The sequence below is a fragment of the Ranitomeya variabilis genome, chromosome 1, assembly GCF_051348905.1.
Source record: "Ranitomeya variabilis isolate aRanVar5 chromosome 1, aRanVar5.hap1, whole genome shotgun sequence".
NCBI classification, from domain to species: Eukaryota; Metazoa; Chordata; class Amphibia; order Anura; family Dendrobatidae; genus Ranitomeya; species Ranitomeya variabilis.
This window is the reverse complement of record NC_135232.1, coordinates 209,638,230-209,660,758: the sequence shown is the minus strand read 5'-3', so window position 1 is coordinate 209,660,758 and position 22,529 is coordinate 209,638,230. Positions and strand designations below refer to the sequence as shown.

At 46.8% G+C, this 22,529-nt stretch overlaps 1 protein-coding gene across 1 annotated transcript in view; it reads left to right on the top strand.

The window, feature by feature from the left end:
- Nucleotides 1-751: 751 nt before the first annotated feature.
- The window catches only part of FBXW8 (F-box and WD repeat domain containing 8), a 191,173-nt gene continuing 169,395 nt past the window's right edge, over nucleotides 752-22,529 (top strand). The window contains exon 1 of the mRNA XM_077292346.1: nucleotides 752-1,347. Coding sequence (XP_077148461.1) covers nucleotides 1,024-1,347 — 324 coding nt within the window. The 5' untranslated portion in view covers nucleotides 752-1,023. The remainder of the gene's footprint in view (nucleotides 1,348-22,529) is intronic.

Here is a 22,529-nt window from a genome sequence, read left to right as displayed (position 1 = left end):
ATCCTACGCCTTTCCGCTGCCGCCTCCTTCTCCCGCACTATGATATCCAGGCGATTCGTCTCAAATATCACGTCAGTTACCACACTCGCAATCCTACCAAGTACACCTTACATCTCTGCCACTAACTAAAACCCTCAAAGATGGGCTGTAAAAACAGTCAGTATATAGTTTTCCAGTAGCCAATCAAATTTGGGAGCCTCCCATTTTAAAAACGGATCCGTCATAAAAACGGATGCAACGCATACAGTATTTCGACGGAACCGTTTAGCGGATTTGCGACGGATCCGTCGAAATGCTGTATACGTTGCATCCGTTTTTCACTATTTTTGACGCATCCGTTTTTTCCACAAAACGACGCATTTCGACATCTGCAGAAAAACGCTAGTGTGAAAGTAGCCTAAGGCTTCTTTCACACTAGCGTCGGGCTCAGCCCTTCGCTGTGCGTCGGGCCGAGGTCCCCGACGCTAGCGCTGTCTCCGCCGCACAACGGGGGCAGCGGATGCATTTTTCCAGCGCATCCACTGCCCCATTGTGAGGTGCGGGGAAGTGCGTGGAGGTGGGGGCGGAGTTCCGGCCGCGCATGCGCGGTCGGAAAAAGCGGACCGTCGGGAGCAAAAAACGTTACATGTAACGTTTTTTGGTCCCGACGGTCCGCCACAACACGGCGCAACCGTCGCACGACGGTTGCGACGTGTGGCAATGCGTCGCAAATGCGTCGCTAATGTAAGTCAATGCAAAAAAAAACGCATTGCGACATATTGCAGAAAACGCTAGTGTGAAAGAAGCTTAAGCCTTCTGCACTGATAAAGGGTTAATGTCCAGCTGAGAGCATTACCGGAGAGGCCAGACAGTACAAGCGCCATCTCGTCAGTGTAGGAACCAATGTTTATGGCACAGTTCCTGGCCGGATGATTATCCAAGCTGCACAGGTTCTCTCTGGTGCAGGGGGCTCGCTGTTACCCTGGTAACGCAGCTTCCTTGCCCCCCAGCGCTCACTTTCCCCACCATAATGGAGTGAGGCTTATGGTCACTATGGCGCTGGACGCCTCCCTGGAAGAGTTCCGCGATCGCTGGAGGGCAGAGCTCCGCGGAGAAATCGCAGCCCCGGTGCCTCCAAAACGCCGACGTTCTGCACCCAGCCCGGAGCCCGACCCGGCCAGAGAGGAAGATGTGGCCTGGAGATGCCTGCCCGGGTCACCGCCCCCAGAGACGGACGGAGCGGAGAACCGATACCTGGCCCTGGCCGAGAGCCTACTGCAGGAGAAGCCCGCGGGTGCCGCCGCCGCCGCCGGACCGCCGTCACCGCACACTGCGCCCAGCCTGTTGGAGCAGCTCATCAGCGACCTGGTAACCGGGGAGCTTGACGTCACCAATCAGATGACGGCTGTTATTTTACCAGAGTGGGTTAGATCATGAAAGAAGCCAGCTGATTGGCCGTCTCAGTACAACTATTGCTTACACTGGTTATCTGCATTTAGTAATGTGTGAGGAGCGATGAAGGATGCACCTGAGAGCCGCACTGCGCAGTATTAGGCCATGTTCACACTTTGCGGTTTTTACCGCGGAACCGCCGCGATTTTGATGCTGCAGGTCCGCAGCAGTTTCCATAGCGTTTATATTTACATGTAAACCCTATGGAAACCGCAATCCGCTGTGCACATGCTGCGGGAAAAACCGCGCAGAAACGAAGCGGTTTACAACCCGCAGCATGTCACTTCTTTGTGCGGAATCGCTGCGATTCTGCACCCATAGGAATGCATTGATCCACTAAATTCCCGCATGGGGCTGTGCCCACGATGCGGGAAGTAAGCGGATAATGTGCAGATGGTACCCGGGGTGGAGGAAAGGAGACTCTCCTCCAGGCCCTGGGAACCATATTTGTGTAAAAAAAAGAAAAAGAATAAAAATAAAAAATAATGCTATACTCACCTCTCAGCGCTGCACGCGGCCGTCCGGTCTCAGGGTTGCTGTGCGAGCAGGACCTGCAGTGACGTCGCGGTCACATGACCATGATGACGCCACGGTCACATGACCGTTACGTCACGAAGGTCCTTCTCGCACAGCATCTTTGGAACCGGACCGCCGCGTGCAGCGCCGAGGAGATCGCAACGTCAGAGGGTGAGTATATAACCATTTTTTTATTATTTTTAACATTACTATTGATGCTGCATATTGCTGCCTATGCAGCATCAATAGTATAGGAGTAATCCCGCAGCGGAAACTGCAAAACTAACCGCGATAAATCTGCAGGGATAACCGCAGCGGTTTTGCCCTGCAGATTTATCAAATCCGCTGCGGGAGAACCCGCAGAGGACGCCGCAAAGTGTGCACATAGCCTTAAAGGGAACCTGTCACCCTAAAATCGTATATGAGCTAAGCCCACCGGCATCAGGGGCTTGTCTACAGCATTCTGGAATGTCCTGAAAGATAAGAAAAAGAGGTTAGATCATACTCACCCTGGGGTGGTCACGGTCCGGGGCCTCCCATCTTCTTACGATGACGTCCTCTTCTTGTCTTCACGCTGTGGCTACGGTGCAGGCGTACTTTGTCTGTCCTGTTGAGGGCAGAGCCAAGTACTGCAGTGCGCAGGTGCCCGGCCTCTCTGACCTTTCCCGTCGCCTGCGCACTGCAGTACTTTCCTCTGCTCTCAACAGCGCAGACAAAGTACGCCTGCGCAGGAGCCGCAGCGTGAAGACAAGAAGAGGACGTCATCGTATGAAGATGGGGGGCCCCGAATCGGACCGGACCACAGCGGGAACGCCTCTGGGTGAGTATAATTTAACCTGTTTTTCTCAACTTTTAGGATACATCGGGGGCTTATCTACAGCATTACAGAATGCTGTAGATAAGCCTCTGATCCCGGTGGCCTTAGCTCATATATGATTTTTGGGGTGACAGGTTCCCTTTAACGTGTATCATGTAATTTATGACGAAATCCAAGAAGGCAACAGATGTGTCCTATACACAGCGCTGCAATGAGGCCAAAAGGAAACCTCCATTACAGTGTCCTGCAGAAAAATAACAGTATTGGTCTCACCGGTCTGGTCGAGTGTCAGGGCAGTCCACGTGGCACCTTGAGGAGGGGCTGTCAGATGGTCCTTGCTCTCACCAACTACCATCGAATAAAGTCCCCTCCAATGTCTCCTGGCTATTACAGAGGGGCTCAGTGGGTGCAGCCTGTAGGAGGGGGTCTCACTATGTAGGTGTTCACTGCATACACAACTACTAATAGGGTGGCACATAGTGTTATAGGCCTCAGCTCAAACCGCAATGTTAGTGGTGAGCGAGCATGTTCAGATAAGGTGGTTTCTGAGCATGCTGAGTGTCTTCGGCGTGCTCGAAAAATATGTTTGAGTCCCCGTGGCTGCCTGTCTCATGGCTGTTTGGCAGCCACAACACATGCTGGGATTGCATAACAAACAGGTAATCTCAGCATGTGTTGCAGCTGTGTAACAGCCGTGAGACATGCAGCTGCGGAGACTCAAACATATTATTCGAGCACGCCGAAGACACTCTGCACCCAAGCATGCTCAGATAACACTTTATCCCCAGCACGTTCACTCATCACTAATCAGGCTCTGCTCTGACATTCCCTTTTCTACATTGATCATGTAGATCAGGACCGCTATCGTAATGTGAGAGTGTCAGTAAAGGTGCTCTGATCGGTTTGGTCACTTCGTGCGTGTACCTGGCGCATGTGCTTGGCTTGAACAGTCATTTTGTTTGTTGACAGACTCACTTAAAACTGCTTATTAACTGCCTATTCCCTTTAATAGTCTGCCAGGCTAGCCAAATACAGTCGGCTCTATTTTCATAATAATTAAAGGCTTTGTCTAACTGGTCATAATTATGTATAAAATAGCTCAGACCAATTAAAAATACCAGATGATACTGACCCCAACGATCCCCGGCAGGCCCCATTCCAGCGTTCATCCAGTTCCTCTGGAGTTCTTCTTTCTTTCTAGACTCGGCCTTGGCTTCCTGGAAGTAGCCAGAAATGCCTGCTCAGTTAGTCCGGCAGGCATTTCCGTTGTGCAATGATGGGACCTGAAAGCAAAGATTAGTTGGAGCCAGGTAAGCATTGGAATTGGACCTGTCGAGGTTTGCCACGTATCATTTGATTTCTTTCTAAAGGGAACCTGTCAACAGGATGGTGCACAGTAACCTACAGACAGTGTCAGGTTGGCGCCGTTATACTGATTCCAGTAATACCTTGCCTGATGACCCTGTGCTCCGGGACAGGGTCTTCATGTGGTATGCATCTGTATGGGCTTCTGACAGATCACTGATCCCTCAGTCAGCTGCCCCCTATTTTTCATAATGAATATTATATACCGTATGTACTCGAGTATAAGCCGAGGTACCTAATTTTACCTCAAAAACTGGGAAAACGTATTGACTCGAGTATACGCCGAGGGGGGAGATGCAGCAGCTACTGAGTCCATGAGTCTCCCCTCTCCCCGTCGATCTGCGAGTCTCCCACGGGGCTGTTTCTTACCCACTTCTTCACAGCAGCTGCGGCGGCGGCAGAGCAGCGCCATCTTGTCATGTATGGAGTCCCGGAGGTAGCAGCATGCCGGTAACGTATGGAGCAGCTGTAGCAGTCGAGGAGGCAAGCGGTAGCCGTACAGCAGGTGGAGGTTGCAGGCGGCCTGTATTTTCGCTGCGCACACTTCACTTCCGGTCGCGCTCATTATGGCTTATGAATATTCCCATAGCCTCCACCTGCCGTACTGCTAACACTTGCTCCATACATTACCAGCACGCCGCTGCCTCCAGGACTCCATACATGACAGGATCGCGCTGTTCCGCTGCTGCTGTGAAGGAGTGGGTAAGAAACACCCCCGGGGAAGAGACACGGATCAGGAGAGAGGGGAAACAGACTGGTGGGGGTGACTTGAGTATAAGCCGAGGGTTGCGCCGTGTTGTGGCGGACCGTCGGCTGCAAAAAACGTTACATGTAATGTTTTTTGCTGCTGACGGACCGCCATTTCCGACCGCGCATGCGCGGCCGGAACTCCGCCCCCACCTCCCCGCACCTCACAATGGGGCAGCGAATGCGTGGAAAATCAGCATCCGCTGCACCCGTTGTGCGGCGCAAACAACGCTAGCATCGGTACGTCGGCCCGACGCTCTGCAACGGGCCGAGTACGACGCTAGTGTGAAAGAAGCCTAATGCACCAGAGAAGTCCAAGTAGATGTAATAGAGAATAGACTTTATTTCTACGCGTTTTGTGGTGATCACACCACTTCCTCAGGACAGTCTATAAGGGCTATACTCAATAATATTTTATGATTGTTTCGTGTGTTTCATGATGTACATATGCGTTTGAATATCTGTTTAAGTCGGATTCCCCGCCCACTGGGTGTGGTGTTTTTTTTGAAAGACGGCGTCTCCATGTGCCTTCTTTTGCTATAAATACAAGACTCTATATGTGTATGTGTATAGACTGTCCTGAGGAAGTGGTGTGATCACCACGAAACGCGTATAAATAAAGTCTATTCTCTATTACATCTACTTGGACCTCTCTGGGACATTATCCTGACAGGCAAGCAGCGCAGTCTGATGCCCCATTCTCTTCACCTAGCAAAGGATCATCACATCGGGGCTTGCAGCAGCCGCCAATGCTAAGTGCAGTGGTTGTGTCTTACACAACCATAATAGGTGAGTGAATTTATACTATTTCTCATGAATATTCCCTTTATCTCGGATAAGACCCTATTTGCACTCTATATTCCTTCTAGCTACCTTCTTTTAATATTGGGCAGATTTATTAAAACGGTCTAATTTTCAGAGCACTAAAATGCACCAGCTTTATCACATTGGCTTATACTGGTTGATAGATTGAGTCTGTGTGTCTATACTACGATTACACCACTTCTTAGGCCGGCGTCACACTGGCGAGTATTACGGACGTATGAGCGCAGAAAATACATCCGTAAAATACGCATAACACACGGCCCAATGATTCTCTATGGCCCAGCTCCTATCAGCCGTATTTTACTGATCCGTATTATACGGTCTTCTACGGCCGTAGAAAATCTCAGCATGCTGCGTTTGTCAGCGTATTGCGCAAAAAAATCATCAATGAAAGTCTATGGGGGCGAGAAAAATACGGATTACACACGGACCAGCAGTGTGACTTGCGAGAAATACGCAGCGGTGTTCTATAGAAAGATGTATGATGTGCCTATTCTGGCACTTGGCCACTCTCTTCCCACTCCCGTGTAGCGGTGGGATATGGGGTAATGAAGGGTTAATGTCACCTTGCTATTGTAAGGTGACATTAAGCCAGGTTAATAATGGAGAGGCGTCAATTATGACACCTATCCATTATTAATCCAATAGTACGAAATGGTTAAGAAAACACACACACATTATTACAAAGTCCTTTAATGAAATAAAGACACAGGTTGTTGTAATATTTTATTATACTGGTAATCCACTTGTGGCCAAGTGCCAGAATAGACGCATCTTCCAGATGTGCCTTTTCTGGGGTGGCTGGGGGCAGATGTTTGTAGCTGGGGGGGCCAATAACCATGGACCCTCTCTAGGCTATTAATATCTGCCCTCAGTCACTGGCTTTACCACTCTGGCGGAGAAAATTGCGCGGGAGCCCACGCCAATTTTTTCCGCGATTTAGGCTACTTTCACATTTGCGTTTTAATCTGCAGCATTTAATCCACAAACACAAGGACACGAAAAACGCAAGAAAACGCGTGTAAACGCAGCGTTTTAAAACCGCTTACGGTTACCGCATGTGTCATTAAAACGCTGCGTTTACATGCTTTTGCTTGCGTTTTTCATGCGTTTGCGTTTTTTGTGCGCATGTTGAAAAAATTTACAGGAGAAAAATCTAGATCACAAGAAACAGCCAATGGGACTACAGAGGGCGTGTATTATGGGATATCTATATATAGACCCTAGGACAGCTGAAATCTTCAGATTTTGCTCCTGTATCCTGTGACAAGATGGATCTTCACATGGATAGCTTTCACTTCAAACTGGATCTGAGCATCAAGATTTTTCTGGCGTGTGCGTTTGCTTGGGAGCAATACCGAAACCGGGAAAGACAGAGAAGGACACGACGTAGGCGGTTTTGGCAACACCCCATAGTAGAACTTCGGGAGAGCCGTGGTGCATATCACACCCTGTATGGTGAGCTCAATGAGAACCCAGAAAAATTCCCGGAATATACAAGGATGTCACAAGACTCTTTCCGGGATTTGCTTGATCGTGTCCAAGGATCCATCCGGAGACAGGACACACAGCTCCGTAGAGCCATTCCACCAGAGGAACGTCTCCTGGTTACCTTAAGGTATGTAAGAATTTTAAACAAAAGCTAGCCATTATTTTTGCAGGTCTGACATGTATTTTTGGCATTTTTGTAAATTATTTATTCTTTCTACAGATTTCTAGCAACTGGAGAGAGCTTGTCATCCCTTCATTTCCAGTACCGCCTTGGAATTTCCACGCTGTCCGGAATTGTTTTTGACACCTGCCGGGCTTTATGGACCATTCTCCGTGAGGAATTTATACCCATACCCACGGAGGACATGTGGAAAGAAATTGCTGACAAATTTTGGACTGTTTGTGATTTTCCCAACTGTTTGGGTGCGGTGGATGGGAAGCACATCCGGATTATCAAACCAGCCAGAACGAGATCACAGTTCTTCAACTACAAGAAATATTTTTCAGTAGTTCTCATGGCAATAGCCGATGCGGACTGTCGCTTCATTGCTGTGGACATTGGTGCTTTTGGCCGTGGCAACGATTCACAGACTTTTAAAAACTCTGATATGGGCCGACGTGTTTATGGCAAAAAATTTAATTTCCCACAGCCACGACCACTCCCCTACACTCAAGGCCCTCCGCTGCCATTTGTAATGGTTGGGGATGAGGCCTTTCAGATGAGTGAAAATATCCTGAAGCCCTATTCAAGTCGGGACTTGAACCGCACAAAACGGATCTATAACTACAGACTAACCAGGGCCCGCAGGACAGTAGAGTGTGCCTTTGGGATTATGGTGTCCAAATGGCGCATTCTAGCAACTGCCATAAATCTAAAAATGGAGACAGTGGATGAGGTGGTTAAAGCCTGTGTGGTTCTCCACAATTTCATTCTGGCTAAGGAGCGACCCACCATAGAACTTGATGAACCTGTTGCAAACCCTTTGCCTGATTACCGTCATCACCCGCTGCGGTCAACAGTTGAAGTAGGCCACATGCGGGACCAATTTGCTGCCTTTTTTGATTCTGACATAGGGCGTGTGCCATGGCAGGACAATATGGTGTAAAATGTACTGGTGGCTTCGGGTCTGTAAAGTTATGTTTGAAATGTTAATGTTTTTTCTAATAAAATAATTGTGTTTTACTTTCTTCACCATGTCTCCTATCTATTTCCTTAACAAACCACTTACGGTTTTTGGGCTTAGGTTGTTGACGTCATTGCGTCCTGTCTTGGTTCACCAGTAGCTATTTGCCGCAGACTGTATAGACGATGGCTGTTGGGTGTCGCAGTATTTGTCCAGTACTTAACATCAGTATTTGTAAGCCAAAACCAGGAGTGGTAGTTAAATGCTTAGTGGTGCATATGTGTTTATTGAAATTTTCCTCTGAGTTCCACTCCAGGTTTAGGCTTACAAATAGTGCTGTAAAATACTGAGCAAATACTGAGAGTGTGACGGCAGCCTACACCACAGATCTATAGTCATCAAGTCAAGTGTCAGAACTAATGAATTCATGATGCTAATTGCTCTTGAATTCATTTTTCCTGACACTTGTCCGGGTGACTATAGATATGCCATGTATGACGTACATTGTTCCTTCACTTTCTGTGAAATATATGTATGTACCAAGAAGATAAAATGGAGGTAATACAATGCATTTCTCAAATCAGCAGGTCAGGGGTCATAAATAATGTTTCTGATAAGACACGACCTGTTGAGTATAGTTGTGCTGTGTATTACCACCATTTTGTCTTCTGTGTGCGACCAAAAGTCACGGAGTAAACAGAAAGAAGTGTTTTTGGAGAAAATACAAGTGTTATTTTTGGGGTCAACCTCATATCTCTCAACCAAACACACACCAAGCTTCAGTGTTTAGCTAAGTACGTACTGGAGGTTGGAGGTGTCCCCCAAAAAAGTGTTCGACGCATTTTTTGTTATTGGCGCACGGTGTGTGGTGACGGCGGCGAAATACACAATTAACCAAACCTTATTGGGGCAAAACACAGGTTTATTAAACACAAACAAAAAAAAAAAATTAACTGCGCCTGCTTGGGGTTGAGTGCCGATATTGTGGGGTATCGAGTTGTGAGGTCTGGCTTATTGTAGCCGACATAGGGGTGGCAGGAGAAGGCGCTATAAAACTGCTGGGGTCAGGAAATTCAGGGATTGGGCTAGACACATGAGAGGGCTGAGACACACTGGAAGGGTGAGACAAACCAGACATTTACAGACACATTGGGAGGTGAGGGGGGAGGGATAGCTATGTTTTTTTTTTTGCTTTGTTTTGCCTTTCCCTTTCTTTGGTTGGCGCGGGTTAGTTGTTGTGGTGGGGGGGAACGCCAGGGCAGGGTCCGGCAACGGTAGTCTTGTGGTGGTGGCGGGGAACGCCAGGGCAGGGTCCGGCAACGGCAGTCCTGTGGTGGTGGCGGGGAACGCCAGGGCAGGGTCCGGCAACGGCAGTCTTGTGGTGGTGGCGGGGAACGCCAGGGCAGGATCCGGCAACGGTAGTCTAGTGGTGGTGGCGGGGAACGCCAGGGCAGGGTCCGGCAACGGCACTCTTGTGGTGGTGGCGGGGAACGCCAGGGTAGGGTCCGGCAACGGCAGTCTTGTGGTGGTGGCGGGGAACGCCAGGCCAGGGTCCTGCGGCGGCAGCATGGTGGTGGCAGTGGAGGAGGCCCAAGCAGGAGCAGCAGTTGTCATGGTGGTGGCGGTGGGCTGACCCACTGCACTGGGCATGGTGGTGGTGATATAATACGGTCCGGCAGTGTTTGGAATGGAGGTGGCCGTGCAGTGGTATGCAGCAGATGTCGGCATTGACGTAAAGCGTGACAGTGTGGGCACTGATGGAAATGCCCCCACTGTCTGCTGAAAATACCGACTCTGCTGCATAGCCTGCACGTAAGCAGCATTGCAGGCCTGCATAACAGTAATCTGGAGATCGGGACTAAGGTGTTCCGACATGCCCTGTTCTATCTGATTAAAAAAATGATGTGCTGGCCTCTGGAGGTCGGCTTTCACTTGGGCAAGGGCTGTGGTAACCTCCTGGATACGTGTGCTCATATGACTAATGGCAGTATCCAGTCGGTCACCCATCGCCTTGAGTCCCTCGTGGAAGACCGAGCTCAAGTGCAAAAACTCGGGCATGAGTGACCTGTCCGCGGCCCTCTGCCGCTGCTGGGAGGAGCCCATAAAAAATTGGCTAGAGGCAGAGGACTGGGGAAGGGGAACACCTGATGGACCAGCTTCCTGGTCTCCAGGTTGTGTGGCAGGCCCACTTGCTGCAGCGCTGGAGGATGGCTGGGATGGGTCCGTGGCTGACTGATGAAGGACCGCTCCAGAACCTGGGCCAACAGTGGAGCTCCAAGTGCTGTGAAAAAAAAAAAAGAAAATTAATACCAAACATTTACAAAAAGATAACTCAAGAGTTATATAAACATTCAGATAGGGAAAGGTCACACTAGCACTATTTGGAGTGAATTTTACATCAGAATTTGCAAGCCAGGAGTGCAACAGTAGGAAGAAAAGTTTCATAAAACCACATGCTCAACTTCTGCATGCATCAACCACTCCTTGTTTTGGATTAAAAATACTGATGTAAAATATGAAGAAACGATGTAGGCGATACAAGCCATATCTCTATACAAGCCACATCTATACTCGCCAGGAAAAGTGCCAGGAAAAATGAAGTCTAAGGGGTAACGTTTCTCCTTATGGAGAGTGACATACCATCTCTGGCTTGTCAAGGTAAGGAGGCTTATTCGCCGTGCAATGCTCCTCTGTCTGCGAATTGAGATACTGATTTGGCTTTTATCCTAAGTCATATTGCACGACTCGTTAAAGGGTTGATTGTGACTTGTAGGATCGCTACTTCCAATAGGTGGCGCTATAGAGTAAAGTCCTCTTTTTCTCAGAAGAGGCAATTTGCATAGGAAAAATGAATTCAGGAGCCATTGGCATCCTGAATTCGTTATTTCTGACACCTGACTTGATGAGTATAGATCTGTTGTGTAGGCTGCTGTCACACTGTCAGTATTTGCTCTGTATTTCAAATCAGTATTGGTAAAAGCCAAAACCTGGAGAGGAACTATGTGGGGAAAAGTATTCAAAGAACACGTACCCCACTTCTGCATTTATCAATCACTCATGGTTTCGCATTCCAAATACTGATTCAAAATAGTGACCCAAAAAAGCTAGCATTATACAAAACTTTTTTTTTTCTTTTTTAACCAATATACTTACGTTCTTCGTGCAAGGACCGGTCTCAAAAATGCAAGGATGCGGTGGTACTTGTATTTTCGTATCCTTGCTCCAGAACCACTTGGAAGCCGGCTCTCTTGGCGCAGGTCCTTGTTGAAGCGGTCCTTCATCGATCGCCAACGTGTTTTGACTTTTGACACTGTTGACAAAACAAAACATAATAGTTAGGACAATGGTCTTTTGACCGTGGTCACACAACTGGGTGTGCTGTGAAAAAGTAATGACTTTCTCTCATCATACACAGTTGTGTGAGCATGGACAAGGTATTGACTACATCACACTGCATTGTGATACTTACCAAATGCAGAACGGACCCGAGCCGGGGCATTGGCCCAGCCATCCCACAACGCTGTGGCCACCTCATTCCAAAGCCGCCGGATCGTCACGTTGTTGGCGTGCAGTGGATCCCGGGTGTCCCACAATGGGAGACTCGCTCATGGACAAGGGAGATGAGGTGTTCATTCTCAGTGAGGTCCTCATCCCCTTCTGGAACCTAAAAACAAAAAGGACATTAATATTGGAGGCATTCACATACGGAAGACAGAAAACAGAATCAGAGGAATGGCATGAATATTGAAATAAAAAAAACACTGGTGCTGAAGAAAAAGGGAAAGAAAGAGAGAAGTAGAAAGAAATGAAGATTCAAGATTTGTAAAGTGAGGATACAATACACATTCAGCCAGCTATACTTACACGCTGCCGCCGTGCCACCCGACCGTGACTACACTGCTGCTGCCCAGTCTCCTGCCCAGTCTCTTCCGCTGTAGAAGAAGTGGTCTGAAAAAAGGAAAATATACATTGTCATATGTGTAGATGTGACAGTGAATACTTACCAATCTGAGGAGGTGAATACTCACTTCGCTGACATGTTCCCCTTGTGCAGGCCCAGGTGTTTCCTCATCAGAAGAAGAAGACATTCTGATGTGTGCAGAAAGAAAGAAATGGCAGAAATTAGGGCATATAGACACAGATTATAGAAAAGAAATGCATTGGATAGGATATACTCACATAGTTCTGAGGCTTGTTAGCTTGTTTGCTGCTCCAAGAGGTTGTGAGGCGTCTAGTCTGCAAGATAGTCTGATGAGTAGTGAACTGCAAATGTCCACTCCCTCCCTTTATCACCTTGAATGTGGGGGGTGGCTTATCAGTGTCTAGACATGTTTTTCTCAATTGAGACGCATGCGTCGGCAAACGCAAGCAAACGCATGTGCTGAAAAACGCATGCGTTTACATAGACTACAATGCGTTTTTTTGGCGCAAACCTTGTGCAATCAGCCGCTTACGTTTCAAGGTGGCAAAATGACGCCTCTAAAAATTACTACATGTTGCATTTCCGCGCCAAGACGCAGACGACTAGACGACGCATGCGTCGTCAAACGCGGCAGAACGCGAACAAACAAAAACGCATGCGTCGATAATGTTAAAGATAGGAATACACAACGCATGCGGATATTTGCGGAAGAAACGCTGCGGACACAACCGCAAATGTGAAAGCGGCCTTAACCCTTTATTTTTCAGCAGCTACAGCGGCCAAATTTTGCACATACAACATTAGTAGTGTGGAATATGCAAAAAAAAAGGGGATATGAGATGGTTTACTGTATGTAAACCATGTCTCATATCATGTCGGGTTTGGGAAGGAGAAATGAAAAGCCGGCAATTAAATTACCGGCTATTCACATATCTTATAATATATATATACACTCACCGGCCACTTTATTAGGTACACCATGCTAGTAACGGGTTGGACCCCCTTTTGCCTTCAGAACTGCCTCAATTCTTCGTGGCATAGATTCAACAAGGTGCTGGAAGCATTCCTCAGAGATTTTGGTCCATATTGACATGATGGCATCACACAGTTGTCGCAGATTTGTCGGCTGCACATCCCAAAGATGCTCCATACAAGGCAGGATGGATCCATGCTTTCATGTTGTTTACGCCAAATTCTGACCCTACCATCCGAATGTCGCAGCAGAAATCGAGACTCATCAGACCAAGCAACGTTTTTCCAATCTTCTACTGTCCAATTTCGATGAGCTTGTACAAATTGTAGCCTCAGTTTCCTGTTCTTAGCTGAAAGGAGTGGTACCCGGTGTGGTCTTCTGCTGCTGTAGCCCATCTGCCTCAAAGTTCGACGCACTGTGCGTTCAGAGATGCTCTTAGGCCTACCTTGGTTGTAACGGGTGGCGATTTGAGTCACTGTTGCCTTTCTATCAGCTCGAACCAGTCTGCCCATTCTCCTCTGACCTCTGGCATCAACAAGGCATTTCCGCCCACAGAACTGCCGCTCACTGGATTTTTTTTCTTTTTCGGACCATTCTCTGTAAACCCTAGAGATGGTTGTGCGTGAAAATCCCAGTAGATCAGCAGTTTCTGAAATACTCAGACCAGCCCTTCTGGCACCAACAACCATGCCACGTTCAAAGGCACTCAAATCACCTTTCTTCCCCATACTGATGCTCGGTTTGAACTGCAGGAGATTGTCTTGACCATGTCTACATGCCTAAATGCACTGAGTTGCCGCCATGTGATTGGCTGATTAGAAATTAAGTGTTAACAAGAAGTTGGACAGGTGTACCTAATAAAGTGGCCAGTGAGTGTATGTATGTATATGTATATATATATATATATATATATATATATATATATATATATATATATATATATATATATATATATATATATATATATATATACTGTATATCTGTTTTAAATAACATTTGAGCACATAAATCCATCCGATGTTGGTTTTGCAAGCCTGCGAGAAAATCTCGCAGTACGGATGCCATACGGATTACATACGGAGGATGCCATGCGCAAAATACGCTGACACACCCTGCCTACGGATGACATACGGATCACTATTTTGGGGACTTTTCTGCGTATTACGGCCGTAAAAAACGGACCGTATTTACATACGCTGAGTGTGACGCCGGCCTTAGTTGGAGGATTTGGTTTCTGAAAATGTGTCACATTTCTTCGCACACAGAATTACCACAACCCTTTTCAGTAGACTGCCCCTGTTAAACAAAGCCATGCCCCTTTGTTGAATGAACAAAAGAAAGTGCCTAATCCATATGATAAAAGTGGTGCGAGCCATGAAAGGGCGTTTCTTTTCCTTTATGCCTATTTACCATAGTAAATCTTCCCTCTGTTTTGGGGCCGTGTCCCCTCTTCATTTGACATACATCAGTAACGGAGCAGAAAAAACGCAAACTTCACACTTACTGATTTGCTCACAAGTGGAAGAGATTTCAACAACTTTGCAGAGGAAATTGTAATTGTAGGTAATAGTGCCATTCAGAAATGCCCAGAGTCTTGTCAGTCATTTCTGTACCTCTCCATAGCCCGCACTATCCACTCAACAATATCATTACCTTGACTATTGCCATGTGCAGGTTTCCATGTTCCAGCAGACAAATACTCTCAAATGTGACTTTCCAAAGAGCCACATCATTAACTAGAGTCAGAAATTAATATTTTAATGTTTGTCTGTTTGCTCTTAATTGGCCTGGCAACGTTAAAGAGCCATTTAGCCAGACTTCGGAAGTAACAGAAGAGAAGCTTTCTAATCGCCAAGTCAACAGGCTTTGATTACATAAATTAAACCGTTAATTTGAGCCTGCTCCCATTTGCTTTCTTAAATGGATAACAAACGTCTGTGCTTGGTTTCGGCTGCACAAAGAGCTCGCTTGCTGTGCTTAAATAGCATAGCCTCAAAACAAAGCCACAAAGCCATCCCTCATTTATGGGACCTGAGGTTGGTAATTTCTTTGTTAAACACCAATAGGTGGCACTAGAGTTCTAGTCCTCTTCCCCTCTGAAGAGACAATTTGCATATTTCCCAGAGGAGCATTGCGGCTTTAAGTCTCCTCTTCACGGCCAGCTTAGCATGTCAATCTCCGCAAGGAGAAACGATACTTCTTGGATAGCGGTCAGACCCCTCTCACACAGCCAAACCAGATCTCCACTCTGCACTGACGAGGGGCAGTACCCCGAAACAGTGTCTGCAAATTGAGATTCTGGTTTATCTTAAGTCATGTGACAAGGCTCGTTAAAGGGTCGACATTGACTTTTAGGATTGCTACTTCCAATAGGTGACACTAGAGTTCTAGTCCTCTTCCTCTCTAAAGAGACAATTTGCATATTTCCCAGAGGAGCATTGTGGCTTTAAGTCTCATCATCTCGGCATGCTTAGCATGTCAGTCTCCGCAAGGAGAATCGATACTTCTTGGATATTAACCCCTTTACGACCTCGCCCTTTTCCTTTTTTGCTTTCTCGTTTTTCACTCCCCTCCTTACCAGAGCCATAACTTTTTATTTTTCCATCAATATGGCCATGTGAGGGCTTCGGTTTTGCGGGACAAGTTGCATTGGTTTTAGCATGTTGTGTACTAGAAAACGGGAAAAAAATTCCAAGTGCGGTGAAATTCCAAAAAAAGTGCAATCCCACACTTGTTTTTTGTTTGGCTTTTTTGCTAGGTTCACTTACTGCTAAAACTGACCTGCCATTTTGATTCTCCAGGTCATTACGAGTTCATAGACACCTCATATGTCTAGGTTACGTTTTATCTAAGTGGTAAACAAAAATTCCAAACTTTGCTTAAAAAAAAAAAAAAATTGCTCAATTTTCCAATTCCTGTAGCGTCTCCATTTTTCATGATCTGGGTCGGGTGAGGGCTTATTTTTTGCGTGCCGAGCTGAGGTTTTTAGTAATACCATTTTGGTGCAGATACGTTCTTTTGATCGCCCATTATTACATTTTATTGCAATGTCGCGGCAACCAAAAACGCAATTCTGGCCTTTCGAATTTTTTTCTCACTACGCCCAGCGATCAGGTTAATCCTTTTTTTTTTATTGATTGTGCGATTCTGAACGCGGTGATAACAAATATGTGTAGGTTTGATTTTTTTTTTTTATTTTTTTTTTTTATTTTGTATGGGGCGAAAGGGAGGTGACTTAAACTTTTTTTTTATATATATATATATATATATTTCATATTTTTTTAACTTTTTTTTTTTTAATACTTTTGCCGTGCTTCAATGCTTCGTGCTGGCACATCGGCTCAGCTACATGGGAGCGATCATCAGATCGCTCCTATGTAGCTGAATTCCTGCATTGCTATGAGCGCTGACCACAGGGTGGCGCTCATAGCAATCCAGCATCAGCAACCATAGAGGTCTCAAGGACCTCTATGGTTACTATGCAGACGCATTTCTAACCCCTGATCATGTGACGATGCGCTCGTTTCTGGCCCGATGTCCGGAGGTGCCGGTTATATGCCGCTGTAAGCATTTGACAGCGGCATTTAACTAGTTAATAGCGGCGGGTGAATCGCGATTTCACCCGCCGCTATTGCGGGCACATGTCAGCTGTTCAAAACAGCTGACATGTCCCGGCTTTGAGGTGGGCTCAGCGCCAGAGCCCACATCAAAGCAGGGGATCCGACCTCCGCAGTAATAGTACGGCGGAGGTCGATAAGGGGTTAAACACCACATAAAACTTATAAGGACAACACAACAGTGTGGCGGCACTAACCCAAATTGGTTGCAGAACAGACCCCATAGCTGGAATAAATGTAAGCTTGTGCTATGGGTTTTGGAGCTTTCACTAATGTTTATGTGAGGGCGCAGATAGACATCCTTACACATCGGACACAGATCAGACTGCAATGCTCGGGCTGGCTGGCAGCTCTACCTACCCAAGCGTGACAGCTTCATATATTTCATTACAGTTCTCATGCTTGGTGCAGGAGATCAGCCGGCCAGTCCAAGCATTGCAATCCGATCTCGGTCTGATTTATACATCCATCTGACTGTGCCCTTATGCTGATAATTGCCATGAAAATGAAACCTGGTGAATGAAATTCAGATTTCCTTAAAGAGGTTTTCCAGGCTTTGTGTATAATTTGTGTGTGTACCTAGGATTCAGAATGCTCACAGTGTGTAATATACACCCTGTCAGCATTCTGCACAGTGTCCTAGATATCACACTTAGTCATGTGAGCAGCTCCCTCCTGATTCTGGAGGAGCTGCTCACTCTTAAAGATGTCCTGTCTGGCAGAGACTGGTCGTAAACGTCACACCAGAGACCAGGACTCCAGTCTCTGCCAGAACCTCCCCCTGACTCCTGCTCCTTCCTCCCATGTAGCATACTGTGTCAGGCAGCAGGGAATTGAGTCAGCTGATTGGAGAAACCAGGAAGGAAAAGGCTTCTGTAGGTGAATGTAATGTGCTGTGTGCAGTCATCCATCCATCCACACATCACTGTAAACTGAGGTTCTACAGCAGATGAGGTATATTATGATGTATACATGTAGATATACAACACTATAGTGCTTCTCACTAAATTAGAATATCTTCAAAAAGTTAATTTATTTAAGTTCTTCAATACAAAAAGTGAATCTCATACATAATATTGAGTCATTACGGAGTGATCCATTTCAAGTGCTTATTTCTGTTAATGTTGATGATTATGGCTTACAGCCAATGAAAACCCAAAAGTCATTATCTCAGTAAATTAGAATAATTAACAAAAAAACACCTGCAAAGGCTTCCTAAGTGTTTAAAGAGGACCCCTAGTCTGTTTCAGTGGGCTCCACAATCATGGAGAAGACTGCTGATTTGACAGATGTCCAGAAGGCAGTCAGTGACACACTTCACAAGGAGGGTAAGCCACAAAAGGTCATTGCTAAAGAAGCTGGCTGTTCACAGAGTGCTGTATCCAAGCATATTAATGGAAAGTTGAGTGGAAGGAAAAAGTGTGGTAGAAAAAAAATGAAGAATCAACCGGGAGAACCGCAGCCATGAAAAGATTAAGAAAAGGCCATTCAAAAATTTGGAGGAGATTCACAAGGAGTGGACTGCTGCTGGAGTCATTGCTTCAAGAGCCACCACACACAGACATATACAGGACATGGGCTACAAGTGTCACATTCCTTGTGTCAAGCCACTCATGACCGATAGACAACACCAGGAGCGTCTTAACGGGGTCAAGAAGAAAAAGAACTGGAATGTTGCTCGTTGGTCCAAGGTGTTGTTTTCAGATGAAAGTAAATTTTGCATTTCATTTGGAAATTAAGGGAATCTGTCACCCCAGAAATGGCCTATAAACTAAAGGTACCTTCACACGAAGCGACGCTGCAGCGATAGCGACAACGATGCCGGTCGCTGTTTGATCGCTGGAGAGCTGTCACACAGACCGCTCTCCAGCGACCAACGATGCCGAGGTCCCCGGGTAACCAGGGTAAACATCGGGTTGCTAAGCGCAGGGCCGCGCTTAAAAACCCGATGTTTACCCTGGTTACCAGCGTAAAAGTAAAAAAAACAAACAGTACATGCTCACCTGCGCGTCCCCCAGCGTTTGCTTCCTGACACTGACTGAGCTCCGGCCCTAACAGCACAGCGGTGACGTCACCGCTGTGCTTTCACTTTAGGGCCGGCGCTCAGTAAGTGTCAGGAAGCAGACGGCAGGGGACGCGCAGGTGAGTATGTACTGTTTGTTTTTTTTACTTTTACGCTGGTACCCACGGTAAACATCGGGTTACTAAGCGCGGCCCTGCGCTTGGTAACCCGATGTTTACCCTGGTTACCAGTGTAAAACATCGCTGGTATCGTTGCTTTTGCTTTCAAACACAACGATACACAGCGATCGGACGACCAAATAAAGTTCTGGACTTTATTCAGCGACCAGCGACATCACAGCAGGATCCTGATCGCTGCTGCGTGTCAAACGAAACGATATCGCTAGCCAGGACGCTGCAACGTCACGGATCGCTAGCGATGTCGTTTCGTGTGAAGGTACCTTAAGGCCACTGGCATCAGGGGCTTATCTACAGCATTCTGTAATGCTGTAGATAAGCCCCTGATGTATCCTGAAAGATAAGAAAAACAGGTTATATTATACTCACCCAGGGGGGTCCCGCTGCGGTCCGGTCCGATGGGCGTCGCAGTCCGGGTCCGGGGCCTCCTATCTTCTTACGATCACGTCGTCTTCTTGTCTTCACGCTGCAGCTGCGGGAAAGGTCAGAGAGGCCCAGCGCCTGCGCACTGCAGTACTTTACGCTGCCCTCAACAGGGCAGACAAAGTGCGCCTGCGCAGTAGCCGCGGCAAGAAGAGGACGTGATCTTATGAAGATGGGAGGTGCCGGTCCCGAACTGCGATGCCCATCGGACCAGACCGCAGCAGGACCGCCCCTCTGTGAGTATAATATAACGTGTTTTTCTCATATTTCAGGATACATCAGGGGCTTATCAGAATGCTGTAGATAAGCCCCTGATGCCGATGGCCTTAGTTTATAGGCCACTTTTGGAGTGACAGATTCCCTTTAAGGTCCCAGAGTCTGGAGGATGAGTGGAGAGGCACACAATCTAAGCTGCTTGAGGTCTAGTGTGAAGTTTCCACAATCAGTGATGGTTTGGGGAGCCATGTCATCTGCTGGTGTAGGTCCACTGTGTTTTATCAAGACGAATGTCAGCCGTCTACCAGGAAATTTTAGAGCACTTTATGCTTCCCTCGGCTGACAAGCTTTTTGGAGATGGAAATTTAATTCTCCAGCAGGACTTGGCACCTGTCCACACTGCCAAAAGTACCAATACCAGCTAACTCACCTGACCTTAACCCCATAGCGAATCTGAGGGGTATTGTCAAGAGGAAGATGAGACAGCAGACCCAACAATGCAGATGAGCTGAAGGCTGCTTTCAAAGCAACCTGGGTTTCCATAACACCTCAGCAGTAATTGATGCAAAAGGAGCCCCAACCAAGTATTGAGTGCAATTACTGAACATACATTTCAGTAGGCCAACATTTCAGATTGTAAAATAATTTTTCCAAGCTGGTGTTATGAAGAATTCAAATTTACTGAGATAATGACTTTTGTGTTTTCATTGGCTGTAAGCCATAATCATCAACATTAACAGAAATAGAGATAGATGGGGCAGGATCACTGCTCTGTTATTTCAATACTGGAGTGATGACAGAGGTCAGCGCAGGGGCTGTGTACACTGGCAGCCAATGAGTGTGCGTAGGGCGGTGCCTGCTGTGGCTCTGAGGGAACTGTTAAGTTTGGTAGAGGCGCAGATAAAGTGGGTGCAGGGAATGAAGTGAAAAGAGGAACGAAAGGCAGAAAAAATGTATAGGGGTGTTGTATATCACAATACAGCACATATAAGTTTAAAAAAATAATTTGGATTTCGAGGACGGACAACCTCTTTAATAGCTCTGTGTGAAAGGTTAGATGCCGATACTTAGTAGAAGATAAAAGTCTATTTCAAGAGATTTTAACATAATCTCAGGATTTGCTCCTATTGGGGTGTACATTAAAACTGCTTCACTTGCTTTGTTAATAATTAATATTTTATTTTAACTTCTTCACGACATGCGCCGTACATGTACGGCACATGTCGTGTCTCTCCCTTTGAGCCCTGAGCCCACATCTTTCCCAGCCCATGTCAGGTGATTTCATCAGCTGACATGTTCCCCTAACAGCCGAGGGTGGAATTGCGATCCAACCGCAGCTTTAACCTGGTAAATACCGCTGTCAAATTTGACAGTGGCATGTAATGTGATTGCACCAAAAGTGTGTCACTAATCCCGCCCGTCGGCGCCCGGGTCACAGACCCCTGAGGTTGTCATTGCTGGATTGCTATGAGCGCCGCCCAGAGATCAGTGCTAGTGATGAGCGAATATACTCGTTACTCGAGATTTCCCGAGCTCGCTCGGGTGTCCTCCGAGTATTTTTTTTAGTGCTCGGAGATTTAGTTTTCTTCACCGCAGCTGAATGATTTATATCTGTTAGCCAGCATAAGTACATGTGGGGGTTGCCTGGTTGCTAGGGAATCCCCACATGTAATTAAGCTGTCTAACAGATGCAAATCATTCAGCTGAGGTGAGGAAAACTAAATCTCCGAGCACTAAAAAATACTCCGAGGACACCCGAGCGTGCGCGGGAAATCTCGAATTTACGAGTATATTCGCTCATCATTAGTCAGCGCACAGAGCAAGTGAGCATTTCTGTTACATAATGCAGGGCTGACGCTCTGCTCTATGTGGCACATTCGATCGGTTGATTGCAGCTTCTATTCTCCGATGAAGACTATTGAAGCTAGTGTAAAGTGAAAAAAAACACTTAAAAATCTGAAAAATTTTTTTTTTAATAAATATAATTAGATGGTGGCCCGATTCTAACGCATCGGGTATCCTAGAATATGTATGTAGTTTATTTATGAAGCTATCAGAATAATGCAATTTATACACAGGATTCGGCCGGCCGGGCGCGACCAAATAGCGAAGCGTGGTTCAAATTCCGCGCCAATTTGCGGCCGGACTGCGCCTGTCGCTGATTGTTCGTGGTCACGCCCAGACGACCGATCAGTGATGCCAGGGCCGGCTCCAGGTTTTTGAGGGCCCCTGGCGAAAGAGTCTCAGTGGGCCCCCCTTTTTAACACATACCACGATTCATGATGCCCAGATACAGCAGAGAAATATAGCACAGCCCACGTAGCATATAGCACAGGCCATGTAGCATATAGCAAAGGCCACGTAGCATATAGCACAGGCCACGTAGCATATAGCACAGCCCACGTAGTATATAACATAGGCAGCATCAATAGTAAAAAGTTGGTCACACATGGTTAATGGGTTAATAGCAGCGTTAATGGACTGCGTTGCACCACGTTATAACATTGTGTAATGCCGCAGCCATTAACCCTGCGTGAGCGCTGACTGTAGGGGAGTATGGAGGGGGCACTGACAGAGAGTTGGAAGGGGCGAATTCGCGGCCGGACTGTGCCCATCGCTGATTGGTTGTGGCCTGCCGGCCGCGACCAAACAGACGGAAGTGCCCCTTACGAATATATATATATATATATATATATATATATATATATATATATATATATATACTAGATGGCAGCCCGACTCTAAAGAATCGGGAGTCTAGAATCCATATATACTTTATTTATTCAAATGTAAGAATAATTTGGTGGGCGGGGACCCTCGGCCTCCGATTTGGTTGGCGGGGCCCCACGGCCTCCGATTTGGT